General features: G+C 43.5%; 4 protein-coding genes across 4 annotated transcripts; 2 read left to right on the plus strand and 2 right to left on the minus strand.

The window, feature by feature from the left end:
* The first annotated feature begins 3,912 nt into the window (after positions 1-3,912).
* Positions 3,913-10,730, plus strand: LOC123770784 (uncharacterized). The gene is made up of 8 exons (XM_045762940.2): positions 3,913-4,045; positions 4,540-4,654; positions 5,312-5,429; positions 6,243-6,386; positions 6,968-7,168; positions 9,231-9,392; positions 9,511-9,684; positions 9,791-10,730. The coding sequence occupies exons 1-8, from the start codon at positions 3,982-3,984 to the stop codon at positions 10,022-10,024; spliced, it is 1,212 nt and encodes a 403-aa protein (XP_045618896.2). The 5' UTR covers positions 3,913-3,981; the 3' UTR covers positions 10,025-10,730.
* Positions 10,731-15,553: 4,823 nt separating this feature from the next.
* Positions 15,554-17,393, plus strand: LOC123770884 (cuticle protein 16.5-like). Its single transcript, XM_069305940.1, has 2 exons — positions 15,554-16,092; positions 16,251-17,393. The coding sequence occupies exons 1-2, from the start codon at positions 16,081-16,083 to the stop codon at positions 16,842-16,844; spliced, it is 606 nt and encodes a 201-aa protein (XP_069162041.1). The 5' UTR covers positions 15,554-16,080; the 3' UTR covers positions 16,845-17,393.
* A 2,442-nt stretch (positions 17,394-19,835) lies between these two features.
* Positions 19,836-21,076, minus strand: LOC123770885 (cuticle protein CP1499-like). The gene is made up of 2 exons (XM_045763062.2): positions 21,008-21,076; positions 19,836-20,479 (listed from the first exon to the last, which is right to left on the minus strand). The coding sequence occupies exons 1-2, from the start codon at positions 21,017-21,019 to the stop codon at positions 19,928-19,930; spliced, it is 564 nt and encodes a 187-aa protein (XP_045619018.2). The 5' UTR covers positions 21,020-21,076; the 3' UTR covers positions 19,836-19,927.
* A 3,036-nt stretch (positions 21,077-24,112) lies between these two features.
* On the minus strand, positions 24,113-25,155 carry LOC138353127 (cuticle protein CP1499-like). Its single transcript, XM_069305941.1, has 2 exons — positions 25,069-25,155; positions 24,113-24,776 (listed from the first exon to the last, which is right to left on the minus strand). The coding sequence occupies exons 1-2, from the start codon at positions 25,078-25,080 to the stop codon at positions 24,204-24,206; spliced, it is 585 nt and encodes a 194-aa protein (XP_069162042.1). The 5' UTR covers positions 25,081-25,155; the 3' UTR covers positions 24,113-24,203.
* Positions 25,156-25,879: the final 724 nt, after the last annotated feature.

The raw sequence follows: 25,879 nt of genomic DNA on the forward strand, positions 1-25,879 counted from the left end.
TTACAGTATCTGATACTGTAACTGATAGATTACAGTATCTGATACTGTAACTGATAGGGGGAGAAGCGTCGTCCACATGTACACTACACACGGCCTTCGCCACTGTAACCATCTTCACTACACAAGACCATCATCACTGTAACTATCTTCACTACACACGGCCTTCGCCACTGTAACCATCTTCACTACACAAGACCATCATCACTGTAACTATCTTCACTACACATTGCCATCACCACTGTAACCATCTTCACTACACATGACACTGTCTTCATCACTTTAACTACACAGACTCAACATCACTGCAGCCCACTATAATCTGCCCTGCCATTCCTCAACATTTCATAAATTAATTTTGATTCGCTAATTTAGTTTTGTAATTCAGTTTTTAATTACTCAGAACGAACAAATTAACGAAATCGTTATTAAGGTTGGACCGTTGCTGGCGAAGCATAGCCTGAGGATAGGTTACTTAACGATGGGGTTACTTAACGAAGGGATTACGATAATGACTTAACTACGAAGAAAGGCTACGGGAGCTAAACCTCACGTCCCTAGAAGACAGAAGAGTAAGGGGGAGACATGATAACCACCTACAAAATTCCTGAGTGGCGTCTGTGAATGCCACCTCCGGTGACATCCACAATCGCTTGAAAACAAAAAGTATCACTTGGCTACGCCACGGGCCTATCGTTAGTAAACTCAACAATCAGTATACTGTACTGAGAGTATAGAGAGTATACGGGAGACATCTCCCGTCACGCAGGGTGCAGTCGCACCTCCACAGATCTCCAGTATCAGCTCTTGATACTGGTAATGGCTCAAAAGGGCCACCACTTACGGGCTTTTCATGCCAGTGCCACCTTTTGGGTGGCTTAATCTTCATCAATCAATCAGAGAGTATAGAATACTGTATATATATCGTTCTGCTTATCGTAGTCTCTCTATCTATCTCCACTCTACCTAGGCAAGAGTGGGGAAGGCCCTATGCGGCCCTCTTGTCACGCTATTTACCCAAATATATACCCAAATATTGTCTTGATGGTACGGAGACAAAACCTTATTATTTTTCCGAACCCTCAGCAAAGTTAATGGTTCAAACGAGAACTTTGTGGGTTGCAACAGTTTATTTTTGTTCGTTCGACCAAATAGTTGCTATAAATACCATCACGTGTGTGTGTGGAGGCTGGGCGGAATTATACACAGTGCCCTGGGAACACATACGGGCTCCACTCGACATAATAAGTGAAATATATGATTAGATAGTGTTAAAAATGTCATATTCCGCGGGAGAGGCAAGTCTTATCAGTTTAGCTCTTGGGAACGTGTGTCTGGCTCTCAAGCACACTACTCTACCGTCTCCTGTCCTGCTTTCCATCCTCTACTTATCCCTCCCCACTACAATCTCCTATCCTTTTCAGCCATCTCTATCAAACCCTTCCCTTCCTTCTCTACTCTCTCTCTCTCTCTCTCTCTCTCTCTCTCTCTCTCTCTCTCTCTCTCTCTCTCTCTCTCCTACTTTTTCCTACCCACCAGCCCAACCACTTGGACTGGACGGTAGAACGACGGTCTCGCTTCATGCAAGGTCAGCGTTCAATCCCCGACCGTCCAAGTGGTTGGGCACCATTCCTTCCCCCCGTCCCATCCCAAATCCTTATCCTGACCCCTTCCCAGTGCTATATAGTCGTAATGACTTGGCGCTTTCCCCTGATAGTTCCCTTCCCTTCTCTTCCTACCCACCATTCCACTTCTTCCCTTCCGTTCCATCCCCACCCCTCTACCACACAAGCAAAAGCTAAGTGCCTAGCCACACAAAGTGACTGAAGTGCTTTCATGTTGAGATTTAGGCCTTTGGTCAGGTAATGAAACTGGACAGAGCTTTTCAGCACCGTGTTTAACCTACAAAATGATCCGCTACTTTAGCTTAGCACCCAAGTTCCCAGTTAATTACTGTTGGGTTCCTGGGAGGTTAGGGAGTAGCTGTGAGCCGTGTCCTAGAATAACCATGCTGCTTTTATTCTCGTGCCTTGAAAACATGCAGCATATGTTTGTTCCATACTGTACTATGCTGCAAGTCTTATTCACTTCGCAAGCGACATGAGATGGCTTGAGACCATACAAAATAAAGCCAAGACATTCCTTATCAGAGTCCCCAAAACTGCTAAAACATCGAATGTATGACAAGCGTGTTAAAAAAAACAGGATTAAGAAACTGAAAGCTAAGCTTGAAATTAAGCTTGCCAGAGACTCTCGATTGATTGATTGATGAAGATTAAGCCACCCAAAAGGTGGCACTGGCATGAATAGCCTGTAAGTGGTGGCCCTTTTGAGCTATTACCAGTATCAAGAGCTGATACTGGAGATCTGTGGAGGCGCGACTGCACCCTGCGTGAGGGGAGATGTCTCCCGGACCAAATGGTGACCAAATGGAGAGACTCTCGCTATCATGACATTCCCAAGAAAAACTTGGCTTCTGTTTACAAGAGGAAAACAAGACTAGCTCAAAGTGGCCTTACTTATCAGTTTGTAACCTTGAGGAGCTCCACCTGCTTGAACAAGCTCTTCAGCTCAGGGATGTAGTGGTGGCACATTCCTGGAAGGATGAACCATGTAGTAATATATTAAACGAAGTGACACGAAGTGTAAACTATGTGGTGTGTTAAGATCTCACACCCTTACCCATTATGTTCTTGATTGCCTGTTGATTAATGTATATGAACACTGAGATAAGGACTGTTCCTGAACATATAGCCTGGATGTGTCACAACGGAAAGGTTAATGATATTCTGGAGAGATATAATAAGAATTTTGCACCAAGATTGTGACCTCTTGTTGAGTTGTCTGCATGTCTATTGCAAATTGTCTATATACTTAGTCATAAAAGTATTTGTGTGTGCGTCTGGTAATATACAACATGTGTAATGGAAGAAATGTATGTGTTTATCTTTCAGAATGTTTGGTAATATTTTATTGTTTGTGATGTGTGTCTATATATGTATGAACACGATGTACTGATCGGGGTGAGAATAGCTTGAGCTGCCTCATCCCTTTGTCTGTATTTTACCTCAATAAACTTATTTCAATTTAAATTTCAATCGCTGAAATCAAGAGAGCTGTAAAAAAGGCTAACTAATAAGGGAAGACTTATCAGTAGGATTAGCAGATTCATCAGTGTAGACTTGATCTAATTCGCTTCCTACCTATTCATTTATTTTCATGAGATACTTATGTATCATTTCTTGAGTTAAAATATAGATTTTATTTTCGTTGTGTCCTTGATCACTGTAATTTTACGTGATTTATCCTGCCAGCGAGGAGATATCTCGTTTATTATATCAATGTTGAAATAGGAGGGCGCTTAGGTTATATTTTGTCTATCATTTGCAGCAACACTCCACCTCTCTCTCTCTCGTCCTTATCATTAATAACAGATGTTAGTATTTCTGAAACTTTATCTCGCCGAAGATATTTATAATACTTTCATAGTTGTACTAAGATAGGTATTTTGTTTCTATAGCTTCCCTTGGCCACAGATCTGTGTACTGATCTCTGCATGTTCCTCTGCGTGTCTTAACATCTCTGTGGTTCAGTCATCTCGGGGTCGTAAGTCTCCACACATTCGGACAATGAAGGTAATGTTTATAATCTTAGCAGCTCCTTGCTTCGTCTTCAGGGCCCTTGTTAGTGTCTCTCCTGGCATCGCTACTCAGGAACCCCACTGACCACCACGTAGTAAGCTCCCACTGCACCCCCTTAGGGTACGGGGGTGCAGTGGGAGCTTAGAACTGCACCCCCTCAATTCTACCCTCTCACCCCCTACATCCTACATTGGCCCCCCTTCTCCCTTCCCTATCTCCCTCCTCCCATAGATAGAGTTATCTATTGAATCGGGCGTGAGAATCCTCTTGTCCGCATATGTGTATATATAGAGAGACGTGGGAGAGTGCCAGTGAGTGCCAGGCTGAGTGACAGACAGGCAGGATGGTGCTCTACTCCAGCTTCCTCCTCGCTATCGTCTACTGCACTCTGGCCAAGAGTGCCAGAGGTATAATATATATTAACTCTGTTGGTTCATTCCCGGGAAAGCTCTATATCTGCCTCTTGCGATGTCTCAGGATGCAATGGCGCCCGCCCACGGCTACAAGCGCCTCTCAGATGCTGCCATAACGTCACGTGACCTCAGGTCACTTTCTCATTGGTCACTCCTGCCAACGCGTGACCAATCGCCTAACTTCCATCCGGGAATTTCGGTGTCGCTGCCTCTCTGATTCTCAGCGGGAAAGCTCTCTACTCGGTGTTGGTGGCGATCCGCCATCTTTGTCAAAAGGCTAAGCTTTGCCTCCTTCCCCACCGAAACTTAAAACATAAATAATTCTGAAATTAGGTTTCATGACTCCCAAAGTGTAGTAAAATAAGTCTTGGATACTTGTATCAATATACAGAGGCAGTATAACTCCTGACAAACGGAAGAGACGTGTCAGGCGACGGTAACCGTAGCAATACCTAGTTCCCAACACCCATTTTCACGACTGTTCACAGGCCAGGACTGCGTCTGGGACAGAGATGAGGACTTCCCCGTCAATCCTCCCATCCTCTTTGACGAGGCCTTCGAAATAGTCCGGCCAGTCCTAGAGGGCAGCTACAGGATGGTTAGGTGAGTCCCTGGAGAACATGTGCGTAAATATATGACTATACAGTAAGCGTAAGCGTATGTAAGGTCACACACAGCACCTCTCCTGTGCCAGGTAAGTCCACTACGGACTCACCATAGCCCGTGCTACTTCCCCCGCTCCTGTACCAGGTAAGCTACAGGCTCACCATAGCCCGTGCTACTTGGAACTTGTTCCGAGTAGCTGAATCTATAACAACAACAACGTATGTTCAGTGTGTGTATGCTTAGAGTGTGTGTACAATGAGTGTGTGAACGCTCACAATGTGCACGTAATGTGCATAATACGCTCACAGTGTGTGGTCGCGCGCACACAAACACACAACATTATAGCTTCAAGGTCGACCTTACACACACAAAGTCGACCTTGACTGAATCCAAGACAAATTTACTGACACCAGTCTGATGACCCCATGTCAATAGCTAATGACCTTGAACTTTGACCTCACTGGCGGTAACCCCTGATTAATCTTGACCTAAGACGATAGGCTTTTTTGATCTAGCCTTCCGTAGACGAGGCTAAATCTTAGAGACAGGTTAGGTTAGGTTATAGTGGGGTTAGGTTAGGAGTGATACGTTTTTAATACAACAATATACTTTTGTGAGCCGCGTTACGGTGAAAATGACCTGTGTCTTGTCCAGGGTGTCGGCGGGCAGCCGGGTGACGGTGGCGTGCCCCGAGACACTGGTCACCAACCTCGGGGTGTCGTCTGTGACGGCCGCTTGTGCTGGCGGGGTGCTCCTCGCTGTAGACGAGACGGTAAGTAGTACACTCTTGCCTTCCGTGAGCTCTCTCTTCCCGTAAGCCGCGCCTTCCGTGAGCTCTCTCTTCCCGTAAGCCGCGCCTTCCGTGAGCTCTATTCTCCCTTGGCCCTACCTTACCGTGAGCTCTATTCTCCCTTGGCCCTACCTTACCGTGAGCTCTGGCCTCCCTGCATCACGTAATGGGCTCCGTGCTTCATGTAACGGGCTCCGTACATCACGTAATGGGCTCCGTGCGTCATGTAACGGGCTCCGTACATCACGTAATGGGCTCCATGCTTTATGTAACGGGCTCCGTACATCACGTAATGGGCTCCATGCTTCATGTAACGGGCTCCGTACATCACGTAATGGGCTCCATGCTTCATGTAACGGGCTCCGTACATCACGTAATGGGCTCTGTGCTTCATGTAACGGGCTCCGTACATCACGTAATGGGCTCCGTGCTTCATGTAACGGGCTCCGTACATCACGTAACGGGCTCCATGCATCACGTAACGGATCTCGTACAAATTGCTAGAATTTTGATCGTTCTTCATTTTTTTTTTGTACCCTTGTAGCAAAAAATCATCGACACTACACCGTTCGCAGTAACTTTTAAGGCAAGAAGCAAACAATGTGTTATCGAGTAATCAAGTGAAGCATTCATGTTATGAACGATAATCATTAAATACTGTACATACCTCATTCCTCCGCGCTATGTGTCGAACATGAAGAACCGTATCTGACGTTTCGTACCCATTCGCTATCGGCACCACATAGGACGCCAGTTCTCCTCCTCTTCCTTACGTCTGGAGTATATATCCTGCAGGAGTGGGAGTTGGCGGAGTTGGGCTGCACGGACAAGGTGTCCGAGTCCATCCAGCGAGACCTGGGCAGCTGTGGCTCCGGAAACGTCGGAGTCGTCCACGCCATCGGCTTCGAGGTCGACGCAGCGGCGAGTTTCTACGAGCTGGTATGTAAACATTACCTTAGGCGGCAACACGAAACCTTTTCGAAGCTCCGAATCTTAGCATTATTTGTACATCAAATTTAAGATAAATTCACTTTTATTTCACTTGAAACAAACAAACATTCAGTATGCACATGAGTAGGATTATTATATGTTTGTAGGTGAAATATTTATTATATTATATTTAATTTCGTGCTTAAATAATGCTAGGGATTTGAAGGTTCGTGTTTCATTTAGTGTCTCGTTTAAAGCCTATCAACCACGGGAGGGTTATTAAGACCACCATAATTGCTAACTGACAAACTACCATAGTTCAGAATAAAAGTAAACTCTTAGTGTATATACACCGAAAAATAGAAACACCTATATCCTTCAAGTAAATGTTTCAATAGTCCAGCATATGCTACATAATAGTTATCAGTGTTTGCTGTGGAGACAAGTATTCAAATAGTTTGCAAGTTGGTTCCGCATATTCTGCAACAGCGGGAAAACTTACAATTAAATTCAGATTCTGATGAATGTTGTAACGAAAAAAAAAAAAATATACCTACTAATTAAGAGCCATCCATTCTCCTGCACAACAGATTCGCGTGTGCTTCGAACCCCAGTCCGAGACGACGCTGTACTCGCAAAACGTGATTCATGGCGCCAACATCGCCGCCAAGGACGTCGAAGCCAGCCGGCCCTCCTTCAAGTCTTCCTCTGGGTTCTTCAGCGTATCCATGAGTTCTGTCTACGCCCAGAGCACACAGCTGGACCTCATGACGAACCTTCTTGGAGACGCTGTAAGTGGCGCTGTAGACTCGGTCGGTCTCGAACGGTTGTGGGAAGTGTGACCGAGGTGATCCAGTGTCCCGTTGCTTCATGCCACACTTCCCTGTCCGGTCCCGCTTGTCTTCCTCAGACTTCCTCCTGTTGTAGGTCACACAGACGGGGACCTGAGTATCCCGCCAAACACACAGCGAAACTACGACGTTGCTACAACGTTCGAACAAGATTTAACACCACCTAACAAGTTATAAGAACCAATATAACAAGTTGTAACAACGTTCTAATACGTCATAAACACGTTAAGCCAAGATGTAACAACTTTATTACAAGTTGTAACAAGCGGAAAATAGGATCAGTTACGGTTTGTGTTTCCAGGGTATAGCCACTAGAGGAACTTTCATCGTGCAGTGCGAGTGCAAGTAATCACCTAGATGTGCTCTCTTTGATGTACTCTCTTAGATGTACTCTCTTGGATGTACTCACCTAGATTTGCTCTCCTACGTGTAGCCTAATGCAATTAATACATTCTTGTGTTCGTCTTACCACATTTGCGTTTAGAATTGCGTATTGAGTGGCTCACGCAAACATATTGTGTATGAAGAAGTGGCTCAAGCTAACGCAAATTGGCCGCTTTTACAGTGAAGAAATTCTTGCATCTCTATGACTTATCTGTTCCTCGCTCTGAGCCTTGCTTCTTTGTCTACTCTGTTAATTCCCCTGACGTGCGTGCGTGCGCGTGTATGTGTGTGTGTGTGTGTGTACTCACCTAGTTGTGCTTGCGCAGGTTGAGCTCTGGCTCTTTGGTCGAAGAGCGTGTGCGTGTGTGTGTGTGTGTGAGATTTGAGTTATCCTTGCAGGGAAGAGCTGTCGAGCAGGAGAACTTGATCCAGTACCGCCAAGACTTGCCATTTCCGGTGTGTTGCCTTGGCGGTTCCTCGTGCAACAATAAGATCGGTGTTAATTGAAGGTGAGGGAAGCTCGCTCAGGTGTGACCAGAGGCAGGGAACGCTTTGAGCGTCTTTGTGATCAGACTGTGAGAACAGAAAGCCTATAATCACACTGACCTTAAGAGCGTGTCGTTGGATTAATGAAGAGAGAGAGAGAGAGAGTGAGAGAGAGAGAGAGAGAGAGAGAGAGAGAGAAGGGAGATATAAATAGTATGTGAGAAAGATAAATACCAAGAGATCTATTAGTCCACTACTAATTCCCCTGATAGGAATTGAAGGGTAGGGCTACCTGCTCTGCAGCTACAATAAGTTCTAAGTGGATAGAACCGAACAGGATGGCCAAGTATAAATCTGACTCCCCATTTTCCACTCCCTCCGGCTTAGAATGTAGACTGTAAACCATAAAATTGACGTAGCATCATACTAGTTGACATTAGGTTTGGACATTTGTTAGGGTGCATTCCAGCCGGGATCTTGCCAATTATCTAATCATATTATGTAGTCAGCTTCATCTGTGGCGTTTCATAATGACAATTTCTGGATATGAAATTCCACATTCAGTTGATCTTGTTGGTCGTATCAAGGATGTTGATTCTTATATCCAATCTTTTGCTTTTGTTGGTCGCGTCAAGACACTGATTCGCACATTAATTCTATTGGTTTTGTCGCTCATATCAAGACATTGATTCGTACATTGAAGGTCGTCACTGATGACTTCTTCAATATGCTTCTCTGTTCTTGTCTTGTTAAGTGTTTTTCTCAACGTTTTGAATATTCACATTTAGCATAACAGTAGCCAGAGTACAGTACCTTTTGTGGGTCTATAAAAACCTCATCTTCTTCCACTTCTTTGACCACTTTTATAATCTGATTAACCCAGCTTTTTATCCAAAGTTTGTGTCATTTTAGGACTTTTTAACATTTTGTTTAGGTTAATCCTGTTTCAAGTGTTTTAACCTTTGCATCACAAATCCCTGAGACACACTCGTGCGTTGCGTTCTTGTAATCAAACAATTTAGCACCAATTTTGTGTTTTCAGTGTGTTATTTAAAAGAATATATAAGATGCGGTATCATTGATCTCTTTCATACGGCACATTAAGCATGTATCCTCTCGCTCCTGTCCTCAGGATTTGGCCAACGAAGTCATTGATGTCAGCAAGCAGTTCTACTTTGCCAAGGGCCACATGGCACCCGACGCTGACTTCGTGACCGTGGCAGAGCAGGATGCCACTTACTACTTTATCAATGCTCTCCCTCAGTGGCAGGCCTTCAACAATGGCAACTGGAAGGTGGGTCAGTATTAGATGGAATGGCAGCTGGATGGTAGATGGTGTGGCAGCTGAATGGTAGATGGCGTGGCATTTAGGTGAGTGGATGGATCCCTTCATGGCCTGTTCCACATTGCAGTACCTGGAGTACGCGACCCGTGACCTGGCCACGAAACACAACAGTGATTTAACTATCTACAGCGGAGGATGGGGAGTCCTGGAGCTAGACGATATCAACAACAACCCCGTTGAGATCTATCTGGGTCTCTCTGAGGATAAGAAGGTCGTCCCCGCTCCAGCTATCACCTGGAAGGTCAGCTTCTAGTACCATAATATTCGTATAATCTATCGATACCTATGAAAGAGGATGTTTCCTTGCTAGTCCAAGTACGGAGGCAATGTATGTATCTATGCCACAGGTGGTGCACGACGAAGGGAGGCAAAGAGCAGCTGCTGTGGTAGGAGTTAATAATCCCCACCTGACCAGGGCCCCGGCGAAGATCTGCAGCGACCTCTGCGACAGCCTCGGCTGGATAGACTTCGACGTCAACGACTTGGTGTCCGGCTTCACCTACTGCTGCTCCGTCGACGATCTGCGTCAGGCTGTACCCCACGTCCCGGACCTTGGCCCCGTCGCTCTCCTCACTGACTAACTGTCTTGCTAACTTAGTAGGCATCCATCAGTCTCAGGAGACTATGAAGTTGCGCTCTGGTTGTCGGTCTGGAGTGGCGTCTCAGTCAGTCTGTCAGTGCTAACTTATTATATAATTATTGTAGAGTTATTATATATATATATAACTATATAATAATTATATAATATGCAGGTAAATCACTTTAACGTGATGTATCTAAGAACAAATCTACTGAAGCCCTGATGAGAGTTCGTAGTACAGTGGTCTAGAGAGCGTTTGGGAACACTCAACACATAGGTTCGAACCCTCATTAAGGCTCCTGTGGATTTGTTCAAATATATTAATGATAATGAAGCCCCGATTACTCAGAGCGTTTCGAAGTCAAATATTTGTTATAATTAAGCCTTATAGTTGAATTTCAAACTTATTTCTTACTGTCAGATGAAAAGACCTTTGTGTGGTTTATTTTAAATGTAATAGTTACCTTAGATCACGAATAATTTGTATTGTATCTGAGAATTATACATAATTGCATTTTAATTACAAAAGCAACAGGTCATTAGACCCAAACTAGGCAGTTTGTGTTGTCATAGGCTTTTCATAAACAATAAATGACGTAGATTTGAAGATTAGTACTTGTGAATTCTATTGTTAAATGGAATTACTCGGAGTAATATAATTTGCTAAGTTGTCCACTTGTTTACTCTTGGAATAATTGAAAACGTTTCTCGCTTCGTTTCTGTTAAAACATTTTTGTCTCGAACTTTATAGCCATTGTTCCATGGAACGCAAGACAATGTCGAATTAAATTATTTTTCTTGGACATGATTGTCATGGCATTCATGATCTTAAATACTTGTATAAAATAGCTTCTGATTCCTCTCAAAATAGACAAAATGTTAGTCCTTTTTAGACGGACTTCGGGTGATATATATATATATATATATATATATATATATATATATATATATATATATATATATATATATATATATATATATAATATATATATATATATATATATATATATATATATATATATATATATAATAGTCTGTTCATCCGATAGCTGGTAAATACTATAAATGTGATAACATGAACTCTGTGTGGAGGATAAAAAACTACACACCTGGATACACCTCAATTGTTCAGCTGTGTGTGCTGGATATCTTGCATATCTCTATCTTTTTAACTTAAAAGAATTCGATCATAATCTTCGTGTAACTATTTTTGTGCGTGTGACATTGGTTTTGATCGAGTTGCTCAAGGACGTGGTAGACATAGTGGAGGGAGGGAGAGAGAGAGAGAGAGAGAGGTGGTGGGGGAGAGGGTGGAGGTAGGTACTCAGCACATACAGAGGGAAGAACATTTAGGTGGGCACATATATGATAAACAAATTTGTTCTTGTACGCGATTTTGAAATAATATATGACTTCAAAATCAGAATATTTGCCGGCGCCAGCATAGTTAAGAACCGCCAACGAAAACCATTGATTTTAAATAAGTGTCAAACAACATAAGCAAACTAGACCTATTTCAACAAAATGCATCTGATACATTCTCAAGTCACAATCGACTTGAGAATGGTCCAGGACGGACCGAAACGTCGTCGTCCCTTCACCTTCTAGTGTGTGGTCTGGTCAACATACTTCAGCCACGTTATTGTGACTCATCGCCTACACACGCATCTGATACCACTCGCTACCAGCTAACGATTACCACTACTGTTGCTATAATCTTTGTTCGCGCTATTTGTAAACGTTCTCTGGCATTTTGCAAAACTTATCACAAATCCGGGTAACTCAACCGACCAACTGATCATACGACCCCCGATAATCCGGACACTCGTTAATCCGGACAAGACTCGCCGAACGAACTAACAAACATCTCCAAAGAGCAAAATAGGTAAGATTTATATATATATGTAAGTGAAGGCGTGGCCGCCATGGTAGTGTCACGTCCACACGGTAACTGTCACCTGGGAATTACTCTACTGTCGTACAAAGACGCGATGAAGGCCATGGGGAAGGAGAACGAGAGGGAGAGTGGGAGGAGAACGAGAGGGAGAGTGGGAGGAGAACGGAGAGGAGTAGAAGAGAATAGAGAAGGGGAACAGGTTGAGGAAAGAGAAAGAGAGAAGACAATGGATGGAGAAAACAAAGGAAATCAAGAATGCAAACTTCAGATATTCCTCTTTCATATTGTGTGTGTGTGTGTGTGTGTGTGTGTGTGTGTGTGTGTGTGTGTGTGTGTGTGTGTGTGTATTTACCATTTGTATTCACTATTTGTACCTGCAGAATCGAGCTATTAGTTCTAGTCCTCCCCCCCCCTAGGGTCTAATTACAGACCCTTCCCCATGATGCAACCCCCACAATAAACTGACTAACTCCTGGGTACCTGTTTACTGCTGGGTGGACAGAGCATTAGGCGATAGGAAACACGCCCAATCACTTCTGTTCTCTCTGTCCCTTTCTTTGATAAAGGTTACCCAATTGGAAGTCGGAATTTCATTAATGAGAATGATACTTTACGCGTGTTAGTGTCTTTGCAAGAATGCATCACTTAATCACCAAAACATATGTAATTTCACACAACAAAGTACCTTCGTGTATAAATAAATAAATAAATAAATAATTAAATAAATAAATCAACTTTCCAGCTGTTCAGAGGAGACATTACCATCAGGGTCAAACAAAGCAATTAGCTAAAATACAAAATGAAATGTGTAAAGAACTTAACATGTCACAATTAAATTTGAAAGAAATTTTTCAATCAAATTGAAAAGAAAACTTAACAAGTCACAATTAAAAATATATCAAAACTAACATAAAACAAAATACAAAAATGAATAAACTACGTAAATGTGAAAAAAACAGCTGAGAAACTTAACAGGTGTTAACTTAACACCTGTTAAATTAACATTTGTGTCGCCGAAATTTTGGTATTCAAGTGAGGCTTCATTTCCTACCGAGTCATGTCTCTGAGATGGTAAGGTCGTGCCCATTGCGGGTGGTAGTTAATATACTCATAACGTTGTCAGTGGTCGGGTGGTCCGGTGTTTAAGACTGATCTCAGGGTGCGAGAAACATTAGTTTCCTTAACGGTAACTCGGTGTCGTAAGACCCAAACCCAAATGTTCGTAGTTGTGGTGTTGAAAATCGACTCATCCTCCGGTTATGTTCGTCCAAGCTGCGGTCGCCTCCAACGACACATTCGCAATGGTCCAGGACGGACCGAAACGTCGTCGTCCCTTCACTTTGTAGTGTGTGGTCTGGTCAACACACATTCGCAAATGTTAAGGTACTGTGTAACCAAAAGCGTCATTTTCTCAAATATATATTAATAATAATGTATATTATAATTTTGAGTGTAGTTAGGCCTTGAAAAGTATCACTTAACCACATGGTTAAAGGGGTTCTGTTGACAGGTGGTTACATTAGTAATACGTGTGTGAAGGTACGCAAACAGATGCGATTCGAACACAGAAAGATCAGAAAACACTGTTTAAAGAAAAGACAAAAATACGATCGTAATCAGTTGTGAATCGTGTATAAAGTGATTAAATACAGATAGAAGGGGTCTTGCTCCGGATCAAGGAGCATTTAGCGCTGTTTATAAGGACGGGCAGGTAGCGTGTCGTGCCGTAGCGAGTCGTGCCGTTCTTTCCACGTACCGTACGTTACAGCTCTCAACATCTGACCCCGTACACGACACCAGAGCCAGGAGTCGTCAGGCATTTACTTGCGACACCTGTACATCTTTTCCTCGATCCGTGGGGGCTTAGTCTGCGTATATTTCACAGTTTACCAGCCGGGAAACTTGGCTATTCGCGGTTATTCCCGTGTTGGACAACCTCGGTGGGTTGCGGAGCTTGTAAGCTATTTAATATAGGGAAACTAAGCCTCCATGATTTGGGAAATGATGAACAGGTTGACCCCATTTTCCGCAGACCCAGCCTGACCTTCCCCACCTTCCTCCCCCCCCCCTCTTTCAGGTCCAGCCTGACCTCCCTCCCCCCCTCTTTCAGGTCCAGCCTGACCTCCCTCCCCCCCCTCTTTCAGGTCCAGCCTGACCTCCCTCCCCCCCTCTTTCAGGTCCAGCCTGACCTCCCTCCCCCCCCCTCTTTCAGGTCCAGCCTGACCTCCCTCCCCCCCTCTTTCAGGTCCAGCCTGACCTCCCTCCCCCCCTCTTTCAGGTCCAGCCTGACCTCCCTCCCCCCCTCTTTCAGGTCCAGCCTGACCTCCCTCCCCCCCCCCCCCCCTCTTTCAGGTCCAGCCTGACCTCCCTCCCCCCCCTCTTTCAGGTCCAGCCTGACCTCCCTCCCCCCCTCTTTCAGGTCCAGCCTGACCTCCCTCCCCCCTCTCTTCTACCTCCAGCCTGACCTCCCTCCCCCCCTCTTTCAGGTCCAGCCTGACCTCCCTCCCCCCCCCTCTTTCAGGTCCAGCCTGACCTCCCTCCCCCCCTCTTTCAGGTCCAGCCTGACCTCCCTCCCTCCTCTTTCAGGTCCAGCCTGACCTTCCTCCCCCCCTCTTTCAGGTCCAGCCTGACCTCCCTCCCCCCCTCTTTCAGGTCCAGCCTGACCTCCCTCCCCCCCCTCTTTCAGGTCCAGCCTGACCTCCCTCCCCCCGTCTTTCAGGTCCAGCCTGACCTCCCTCCCCCCCTTTTCTACCTCCAGCCGACCTACCCCCTCCCCCTACCCCCCCCCCCCCACTCCCAGCCCAACTGCAGTACCACGGTCAAACAATTATCGTGGGCTTCAAGGCCCAATTCTTCACAGGTATTTCCTTGTAATGTTGGATTTAAAAATTATCTTTCGTGGGAACAATGACTTTATTTTTTTTCCATCGAGTGCACTTGAGAATTATCGCTTTTGAGAACATGGGTCTTGATGTTACATATGTTCTTGTTCTTATTTGTGATCCATTGTTCTTAATATTGTGTTTTGATTATTGATTTTGATATGATTAATTTAATGTATTTTCCACCATACCCTCCAGCCACCATAATCCCTCCCATTTTCCATTCCCTTCGCTTTCCTTTCCGGAAGCTAAACAAAGGGGGAAAAGTGACCACAATTCGTGTGTGTTCATTTGATCACTTACTTTCAACCCTTGAACACTTGGATATGAACAGTTTCCGTTTTCAGATTGGTGGGAAAATAGTTCGGTTTTGGCGTTTTGTTGATGGACAGTCACGTTAAGAATTGTTGTTACATATTGCATTATTCGTGCAAGACTTTTAGTTGTAAGGAGCAAATTATGCATTTTGGCAGTTTATACACAAGTTTGCTCTCGTGGTACTGTTTAATGACCGAGCCTGACCCCGGCCTAATGACCGAGCCTGACCCCGGCCTAATGACCGAGCCTGACCCCAGCCTAATGACCGAGCCTGACCCCGGCCTAATGACCGAGCCTGACCCCGGCCTAATGACCGAGCCTGACCCCGGCCTAATGACCGAGCCTGACCCCGGCCTAATGACCGAGCCTGACTCCGGCCTAATGACCCAACCTGACCGCACACTTGTGTAATGTTATAATTCTGACACCCAAAATAATACTGTACTAGCTAAGTACTATTTAAGAAACTTGTAATTAAAAGTCGTGTAAGTCTATGACCAGGTTACCACCGATCAATATTAACACGAGCGTCGGAAATGCTGCGAGCATGCATGCCACGCCCCGCGAGTGCATTCACGCACGCACTCACTCACTCTTCCGGAGGGAGAGTGTCTCGCCCGGTTGCTTGCAGTTCAACTCCAAGGTCAACCATCGTCGTTAACGACCCTTCACCTCATCTTATTGTTCTCCTTCATCGTGTGTTATAACGCTGTTCGCCGGACCAATATTTTAAAAAGTGCAGACCATGAACTGTGGATTAACGTGATGCCACATTTCGGGGCCACCGCTTGCTTCGAGTTTAGATGAATTGGAAAAATTCCTTTTGGGGAGAATGAAGCAACATCAAGCAGATGATATGAGTCGTAGTACCCGTGAAGGCTGCGAGCTGAGTATATATTGCGAGGCAGGATCCCACCCACCACAGTCTTCTGGATCTCCCCCCACACACACACACTAGTCATGAGGGTTTTGGTAACTATACCACTTCTATACTTTAATACAACGTTGAAGTTAATCATTAACAATAAAGCCTTACGGAAGATAGAACATAATCTGTCTGGACTTATGTTGCATGGTCAATGTTTTGGAATCTTTACAGCATCATGGTTAGGCTCTACTTACTGTTACAGGTTGTTTTGGCAGTGATAGGCGTGTGTTCGGCCGGTTATCAGGCCTACAACCCCGGCTATCAGGCCTACAACCCTGGCTTCGGCTATGGCGTCCAGCCCAAGTATGTCGGCCCCGTGGCTGCCACCATCCCCGCCGGCATCGGCGGCAAGGTCATCCCCGTCTCAGACACCTACGAAGTCGCTGCTGCTAAAGATGACTTCTACAAGGCCTACGACAAGCAGTTGAATACTCTGGATATTATCCGCTCCAGTCGTTATGGCACCCCTGGCTACGCCCCTGCTCTCCCTGTCCACAAGGCCCCTGTGGCTCCCATCTTCGCCTCCACCGGCTCCTACGGTGCCCCGGCTGTCGCCTATGGTGCCCCAGCTGTCTCCTACGGTGCCCCAGCTGTCTCTTACGGTGCCCCGGCTGTCTCCTACGGTGCCCCGGCTGTCGCCTACGGTGCCCCCATCGGCTCCTACGGCTACCACGGTCCCCCCACCCAGGTCCACGACACTCCCGAGGTGGTCGCCGCCAAGGCTGAGTTCTTCAAGCTCTACAACAAGCAGGCAGCAGCGGCAGCCGCGGCACCGGACCTCTACACCTACCACTAAGCTGCTACTACACATTCAACCCAGCCACACCGTTACTTCTCGGCTCGAGAGTCGACAAACCAACTTGATAATCGCAACGAATCGCCTATATCTTCAAGTCTTAGTTGCAAAAGTGTAATTTTCAAAACAGACTTACGCCATGAAATTAAGGCAGTACAATTCAGACGAAGTTACCTCTTGGTGCGTCTTGTACGTTAACATAGCGAGATAATTCTTCGTATCATAACGCTGTTTCTATTTCATAATAAACATTGAGATTTATGCGGTTGATCTTGACAATCTGATCGTATCGTACGAGGAAGACGCTGCTCTAAGTCGGGCTAATCTGCCTTACATCCAGATTGCTATATAAATCACGAGCCGCGTGACAGAGTCGTGGAACAAATATTTTATCAAGGTGTAAATAAGCTTTCACTGATTACCATCATTTGGGAATTAATGTTTTTGTCGTTCTCGCACTGAAGCACGAACGTATTTTGCGGATTGTTGTTGTTTTTGTAAAGGATGGATTGTCGGTGTACGTGAATATTAAAAGGCATTACAAACAAATGGTATTTTTAGTCTGGCGAAACACGTGTTACTGATGGTTAGGCATTGTTCTTTATTTTAGTACTGCAAACAAATAAATTGTGAACACATTTCAAAGTATAACGTAAAGTTACTGCCAGTATCTGTAAGACATACACATTTATGCAATTAATATTTTGTTATTATAAATTACGCATGTGAATTGATTCCACAAAAACGTTTCAATATAAATAGATATAAAAGAACCTTTTCATGCATTACTTAAATCATCAATTTCAATGAAAACATTTTCATCATAAGTGTTGTTGACAAGGATCTGCCTTACTCTGAGTCTGACCTTATTAATCTGGAACAGTTTTGTATTCAACATAATTCTCAAATAAATAATAGAAATTCTATTTTAGTTAAAGACGACAGGAAATGGGTTAAGAATGTTACTTGTAATAATGATTAGATATTAGTGATAAATATCACCCAAAACTAAGTGTTACTTTTGCCACCCAATCGAAATTAGCCAAAGTACAATGGAAATTTTTATGTATTCACAAGAATTAAATCTTCCTAAGAAGCTTTAACTGATTATTTATTCAGAGAGATGATGATGGAGAAATCAGATAATGGACAAAGTGGAAGATAGAATCATCTTCCATTTCCATCTGCTTTCCCGCTCCCCCCTCCCTCTCTCTCTCCCTCTCTCCTACAGTATCACTACTTTCTAACGCTAAAAGAACCCTTCACAAATAGTTGGTTCAATACACAACCCATGAAGCCTAAGGGGAAACCCCCATCATTACAGCTTTGGGGATTTAAAGGTTAATTGTTATAACCAGATTATTTATATTTTAGGATGATTGATGCATTTAGTTTCTGGCCAAAAAGCATAATAATAATAATACTAAGATTCAAATCATATAACATTGTGAGATTTTTATAAGAATGAAGGCCCGATGTCATTTGGCACACTTTTTTTTTTTTTTACTCTAATCTCATCCCGACCATGTTGGGCACGTCCCCAACTGGAATTACTGGGAAAATTGGGCGAAGTTAGCTTCAAGCTTCCATCTTCGAATAAACAGATATTTCCATTTATAGATATAGATAACATAATATTGAAAATTTGGTACCCATAGTGGTTCCTAGGGGAACCCTGTCTGTCTCTCAGTGAGCGCCTGGGCACGTTCAGGGCTCTTAGAAGAGAGAGAGAGAGAGAGAGAGAGAGAGAGAGAGAGAGAGAGAGAGAGAGAGAGAGAGGTAGAGAGAGGTGTGTATGGAGGTCGAGGCATCGTTCCTGTGCGAGCAAGGGATGTCACCAAAATCGATGACTTCAAAATTTTTTCACTCTGTTCAGAGCAAATCTGAGTGGATATTTTAAAATTTAATTGCATAGTGTTTTACGATACTAGATAAAGAGATAAATTGTATTGGAGTTTTTGTTGAAAAAGCGTCGAACTAATAGTTAAAGGGTTTACTATGAAATTGTGCCACGTTGTATTCTGAGCAATTTTGTCGACCCCCATTTCCCGTCTATGTTGGGCACCAACACCAGTCACTGTGCAAAATTGGGTGTGAGGTAGATATAAGCGTTTGGTTTCCATTATATATATATATATATATATATATATATATATATATATATATATATATATATATATATATATATATATATATATATATAATAATAATAATAATTGATTAAATTCTCTTCCCGTATCTCTAAAAATGTTCCTTACTGGAGCAAAACTCACGTCTCTAAGAAGTGATTTCAATTTCAATTGTATCCATTGTAAGTGAAAAATTCCATAACGACACAAGAGATGCTCAGTTATATAATGATCATCCCTCCCCCCCCTGCCTCCTCTCCCAGCTGATTTATCATCACATGACTTTTAAAGAATACAAAACGAATACAAGTAAATTAAGTAATTTAGAACCTAGGCGACTCAGAAATTAATCAAACAGTAGATGGAGCCAGAGAATGGCAGGGAAATAACAAGGCAGTCGGTCCCTCATGGCCGTTGTTGTTTATGTCTGACCGACACCCAGAGCGCAACTCCATAGTCTCCTCCCGCCAAACACACACCGAAACTACGACGTTGGTACAACGTTCGAACAAGTTTTAACACCACCTAACCAGTTGTAACAACCAATATAGCAAGTTGTAACAACGTTCTAATACGTCATAAAAACGTTAAGCCAAGATGTAACAACTTTATTACAAGTTGTAACAAGCGGAAAATAGAGACAGTTTCGGTTTGTGTTTCCAGGGCTGAGACTGATGGATGCCTACTATCTACTATCTACTGGGCTATTACCAAGGAAGCATATGTTTGGTGTAAGATTAGAACAATCATCAGAATCGACAACAGGTAATATAAACACAAGGAATTTTACGTACGTGAATAGCAACAGTAATAAAAAATTTGCTAATTTGTGTCTCAGATCGTGAAAATAATATAGAAAACGGAATTGTTTATGCTTTATTATTCAGATATTTTTTCCAAGTCCTTGATGCCTTAAGTAGATCATTCGGGATCAGTGGCAAGTGTTAGTGGGGCTTAGTGGTAGGTGTAGAGGTCCGGTGCCGCGGCTGCCGCTGCTGCCTGCTTGTTGTAGAGCTTGAAGAACTCAGCCTTGGCGGCGACCACCTCGGGAGTGTCGTGGACCTGGGTGGGGGGACCGTGGTAGCCGTAGGAGCCGATGGGGGCACCGTAAGCGACAGCCGGGGCACCGTAGGAGACAGCCGGGGCACCGTAGGAGACAGCCGGGGCACCGTAGGAGCCGGTGGAGGCGAAGATGGGAGCCACAGGGGCCTTGTGGACAGGGAGAGCGGGGGCGTAGCCAGGGGTGCCATAACGACTGGAGCGGATAATATCCAGAGTATTCAGCTGCTTGTTGTAGGCCTTGTAGAAGTCATCTTTAGCAGCAGCGACTTCGTAGGTGTCTGAGACGGGGATGACCTTGCCGCCGATGCCGGCGGGGATGGTGGCAGCCACGGGGCCGACATACTTGGGCTGGACACCGTAGCCGAAGCCGGGGTTGTAGGCCTGATAGCCGGGGTTGTAGGCCTGATAGCCGGCCGAACACACGCCTATCACTGCCAAAACAACCTACAATAGGAAGAAGGAATTTAAGGTTGTCAGATCGGGATAACTGTAGAAATATGGAGTGATATCAAGTTACCCTCCAACATTTAAATTGCTCTCATAACTAAACTCGATTGATAAAAGGAGTGATTAATTCAGGTCAGTAACTTTAACATGCTTGATCTACCTGCATATTATTAAAGTGAAACCCATATGAAAATATTATTTATTATATAAATATATTTAATTTATAAAGTACGTCCAAATATGATTGATAATTTATCAAACATAATAGGAAGTATTTTTCGAAGCTCAAATTTCACGTAGGTTTGGTGTTGGGTTTCAGGCCTATGAATCACTGAAGGATTGTTAAGGCAGCCATATTACCTTCCTGATCAACCAGCAAGTTTAATTTAGTCCTGAATATACTCCAGAACTAAATTAAACTATGTCTATAAACAGAAATGCTGGGGGCATACCTCTTGGGATATATATTTGTTCATAATTATAATTTCACATTTCCAACTCATTAACAATAAGAGGTATAGTTACCAGAGCCCTCATGATGTGTGGGTATGTGAGGTGGGAGCCAGACTGTGTTGGGTGTGGCTCCAGACTCGCTATATATACTCCTCTCTCTCTCTCCCTCACTACACCCATGGCTCTGACCTTGTCATGGGCTCCGGGAGGTGAAATAACATAAAGTGATGTTCTAAAGTTGTAATATCCGTTTGTGTGTGTGCGTGTGTCACGCTCTGCAGTCACGAGGCATGTTACAACGATCGCTAAATTAAGTCAACCTTGATGGCTAGTACAGTGCTTAGGATATGTGATGATGATGATATATGATGATTCTCAAGACAATCGACTTGAGAATGGTCCAGGACGGACCCAAACGTCGTCGTCCCTTCACCTTCTAGTGTGTCGTCTGGTCAACATATATGATGATCTCTAGTACAGTGTTTAGGATATATGATGATCTCTAGTATAGTGTTCAGGATATATGATGATCTCTAGTATAGTGTTCAGGATATATGATGATCTCTAGTATAGTGTTCAGGATATATGATGATCTCTAGTATAGTGTTCAGGATATATGATGATCTCTAGTTCAGTGTTAAGGATATATAATGATCGCTAGTTCAGTGTTCAGGATATATAATGATCGCTAGTTCAGTGTTCAGGATATATAATGATCGCTAGTACAGTGTTTAAGATATATAATGATCTCTAGTACAGTTTTTAGGATATAATGATCTCTAGTATAGTGTTTAGCGTACGAAATGTCTTTTACACAATTACGTACACGTGAATGAAAACTTTGAATCCATGTAGCGTTAAGGATTAAATCCGTTAGAGAGTATATGTGGGAAAGTTGCTTGGGTATCCGTGAGTCCACGAACAAGGAGATAGTTAAGATACTCGTGTACTAGTTTACATCACCACTCATGAACATTCTCCAACATTAGTAGATATATGGCTGGTATGTTGTGTATTTTCTACCAAAGTCCACGAAACAGAAGACACATTGGCCTTTACGGAGCAGCATTTCATTATATGCACGCAAGCACATTCATTTAGATGTCCAAACTTGGCTTGAAAAAATCATTGTTAAGCGGTTATTTGGCCGATAAAACGACAACCCTGTTTTCTAACCAGCAATAATTACAAGGTTTCCGTAGCTCGTATCATCCCAGATAAAATAATGGAACTCGTTTTGTCAAGAGGCTGAAGCCCCACACCATACGGTTACTTCTATGGTCCAAATATTTTGTTAATAAATGGCAAATGCAACATAGAGGTATTCATTTAAAGTATTATTTATGTATTAATTTTGTATTTATATACAACAAGGTACATTGGGTCGCGACAGTACGTAACATTTGTGTTCTTTCAGTCTTGCAAAGCCGGGCTCCTGTACATGTATTACAGCTCTGTCTTGCAACACCCACAAAATAGGTAGCATTAATTATGCGTAAAATAATAATAATAATTATTATTATTATGTTACAAAATATTTGTCCTCGAGGAGTGTTATTTTCTGATTGCTTACGCCTCCAAAGTATATAAAGTGTTATTGCTCCTCAGACTTTACTTTGGCCTGTGTTTCAGTTCAACGTGTCCTCCAACAAACAACGTCGCTTTTTGCTCATATGTGTTACATAGGACCAAAAATTGTCGCACTAGAAAATGGAAGCGGCTCGCGAAAGTGACGTACTGTCCCGTTTTCTGTTGTGGGGCCTCTGGTTTAGTCTGTTAGGTTAGGAGAGGACATTTTAAAATGAACCGTTTTCTTGACGTTTTGGTTACGGGCTCACCATAGCCCGTGCTACATGGACACTTCGTTTTGAGTAGCTAATTCTAAGACAACAACAACATGACGTTTTGAAACCTGAGGAGGACAGGCTGTTCAGCTAGCTTAGGGAGCGCTATTCGTTACTTAACACTGACACAGTAGACAAGGGTGAGTAGCACCATTGACTAGAGAAAATGTTGAAATATAGTGTCAAGTAGAGACTCAAATTAGAGACACTTGAAAAAAACAGCTGATATAAAAATAAAATTAATAATTCCCTGATAATAGTAGTTATTTAACGCAACATAGAATGAAAGAGGCGCCATATCTGGGTAAAAATATCTATAGCATAAAGATGTTCTATGTATTTATTGTAGGTGACATTAATTTTAGTAAAATAGACTGGACAGAAAGAGCACTGGAAAAAATTAGTTTTTTTTTTCGGAGGATGTAACTGAATATTGCTACATCAAATCGTTTTTATGACAGAGCCCACAGAGAAAATAATATATGACAGTGCAATCAAACACACTAATTACATCATTATTATGAGTAATATTCCCATGGCACAGTAGTAACACATTCGCCCCACACTTCGCGAGCGATTTGGCCAAGCTTCGTATCCTGGCCGGGGAGAATTGACTAGACGCCAATCCTTAACCATACGCCTCTGTTCACCCAGCAGTAAATGAGTGACCGGTTGCTAGACGATTTGGCGGGTCGTATTCCAGGGAAAACTAGGATTAAAGACCCGCCCGAAACGCTCCGCGTGCTAGTGGCTTTACAAGAATGTAAGAACGCCTGTATATATGTAAATACAAAATAAAATGAGTAAGTAGTTTTTAATAAGTAGTAAAAGTAATTTTCTAGTAAGTAGTAAAAGTTTTCGTGCAGAAATTCGCAACAGTGTCTCGTGCAACAGTAAACTGACCTTCACACTGAGCTGTGAGTTTTAATGTTCATGAACAAAGCTTTGCACTGCCCAGATGAACACAACTTGACCAAATTGTCCAGTCGACTGTTGTATATCGTGGTGCTGGAGCCCCTCGTCTAGTTTCAACATGCATTCACAAATGCTCTTTCATTCTTCCTGTGTTCTCTCGCGTGGGATGTTAAACCAAAGAACGACACCACATGTCTTGATATTCAGCATTCATCTTAATCAATTCGTGGAAAAGAATATCGTACATATAGGCCATCTCTGTTTCAAAGCTTTGCTCAATATAAGATGACCCACCGGAAGTTTTAAGTATCCAACGCCTCAATTACTTCCTTCAAGTGGACGCAAGTTGTCGGTGATCATGATAGTATAACACTTGATTTTAGACAATTTATGTTCTTTGATGACATAAGGATAATGATTATATTTGATATGGATGCCAATTTATTATATATTCGTTGTAAAGTTAGTAGTAAACCCTAACAGTTGACTCAGTGGTGAAAAATATGAGGTCAGTGGTAGGTGTAGAGGTCAGGTGCCGCGGCTGCCGCTGCTGCCTGCTTGTTGTAGAGCTTGAAGAACTCAGCCTTGGCGGCGACCACCTCAGGAGTGTCGTGGACCTGGGTGGGGGGACCGTGGTAGCCGTAGGAGCCGATGGGGGCACCGTAGGCGACAGCCGGGGCACCGTAGGCGACAGCTGGGGCACCGTAGGAAACAGATGGAGCACCGTAGGAGACAGCCGGGGCACCGTAGGAGCCGGTGGAGGCGAAGATGGGAGCCACAGGGGCCTTGTGGACAGGGAGAGCGGGGGCGTAGCCAGGGGTGCCATAACGACTGGAGCGGATAATATCCAGAGTATTCAGCTGCTTGTTGTAGGCCTTGTAGAAGTCATCTTTAGCGGCAGCGACTTCGTAGGTGTCTGAGACGGGGATGACCTTGCCGCCGATGCCGGCGGGGATGGTGGCAGCCACGGGGCCGACATACTTGGGCTGGACACCATAGCCGAAGCCGGGGTTGTAGGCCTGATAGCCGGGGTTGTAGGCCTGATAACCGGCCGAACACACGCCTATCACTGCCAAAACAACCTGTAACAGGAAAAATTAACTGGTATATGTATGAACCAAACTTGTTGTACATTTTTATAAGCGTTTTCAGTACTATAATTATACTTTATAAACAACATTGCATATCAGCCCAATAATAATAAAAAATAAGTAAAGTAAAACATGACATAATGAAAACATTAAAATTGTTTTGGAATCTTTTAAAAACTAGCCCATAAATTCTGAGATTCATGTTAGAAAGAATAATTTTGCAAGCACTAAGAGGCCAATTTTTCCACACACATTAGCCATAAAATCCTAGATAGATTCTTACCAGATTCCTCATGATGTGAGCGTGTGTGAGGTGGGAGCCAGACTGCGTTGGGTGAGGCTCCAGACCCGCTATATATACACACTCCTCTCTCCCTTTAACTCCTCCTCCCTCTCCTCTGACCTCGTAATGATCTCTGTAAGCATTAATTTGTTTTCTTTTTTTAATTGCGAAATAGCATTACATGAAGCGTTACATGAAGCTCACATTATCTTTTTTTTTCGTATCACGTTTCGTAGGCAGAAGTGATGTTTATCTCCCAAAGTGATCATTGACGTCCTGGACCTTGCACGCACGGCCACTGTTTGCTACATGGCTTGTTTACCACCACCACCATTAATAAATAGAAAACAATGTCAACAAGTTAAAAATTATAATAATAATACTAGTGACTTTGTCGACAAAAGTTGAGTGGATCTTGTTGAAACATCCTACACAGATCCCCGCTGAGAGAGAGAGGTACTCAATGATGTCTTAAGTCGGTCTTAAGATTAAGATAATATTAAGATCCCCAAAGCACGTTGTCCGGTTGAGCCAACTGGTTGACGGTCTGGTCGACTAGACTGTTGTGCGCAGTTACACGCAACAATCCGACTTAATCAATCAATGATCAATCCGACTTAAGTACCACACACTCAAGCGGTGACAAAATACGTCAGGTGAGGTTTAAATATAGATGGTAGCACTTCAGTGTCAATATTTCACTGCCATCGTTATCAGCTATATATCGCCGAGACCTCGTTATCAGCTCTATATCGCCAAGACCTCGTTATCAGCTCTATATAGCCAAGACCTCGTTATCAGCTCTATATCG

Source organism: Procambarus clarkii, chromosome 56 (genome assembly GCF_040958095.1).
Source record: "Procambarus clarkii isolate CNS0578487 chromosome 56, FALCON_Pclarkii_2.0, whole genome shotgun sequence".
Lineage (NCBI taxonomy): Eukaryota > Metazoa > Arthropoda > Malacostraca > Decapoda > Cambaridae > Procambarus > Procambarus clarkii.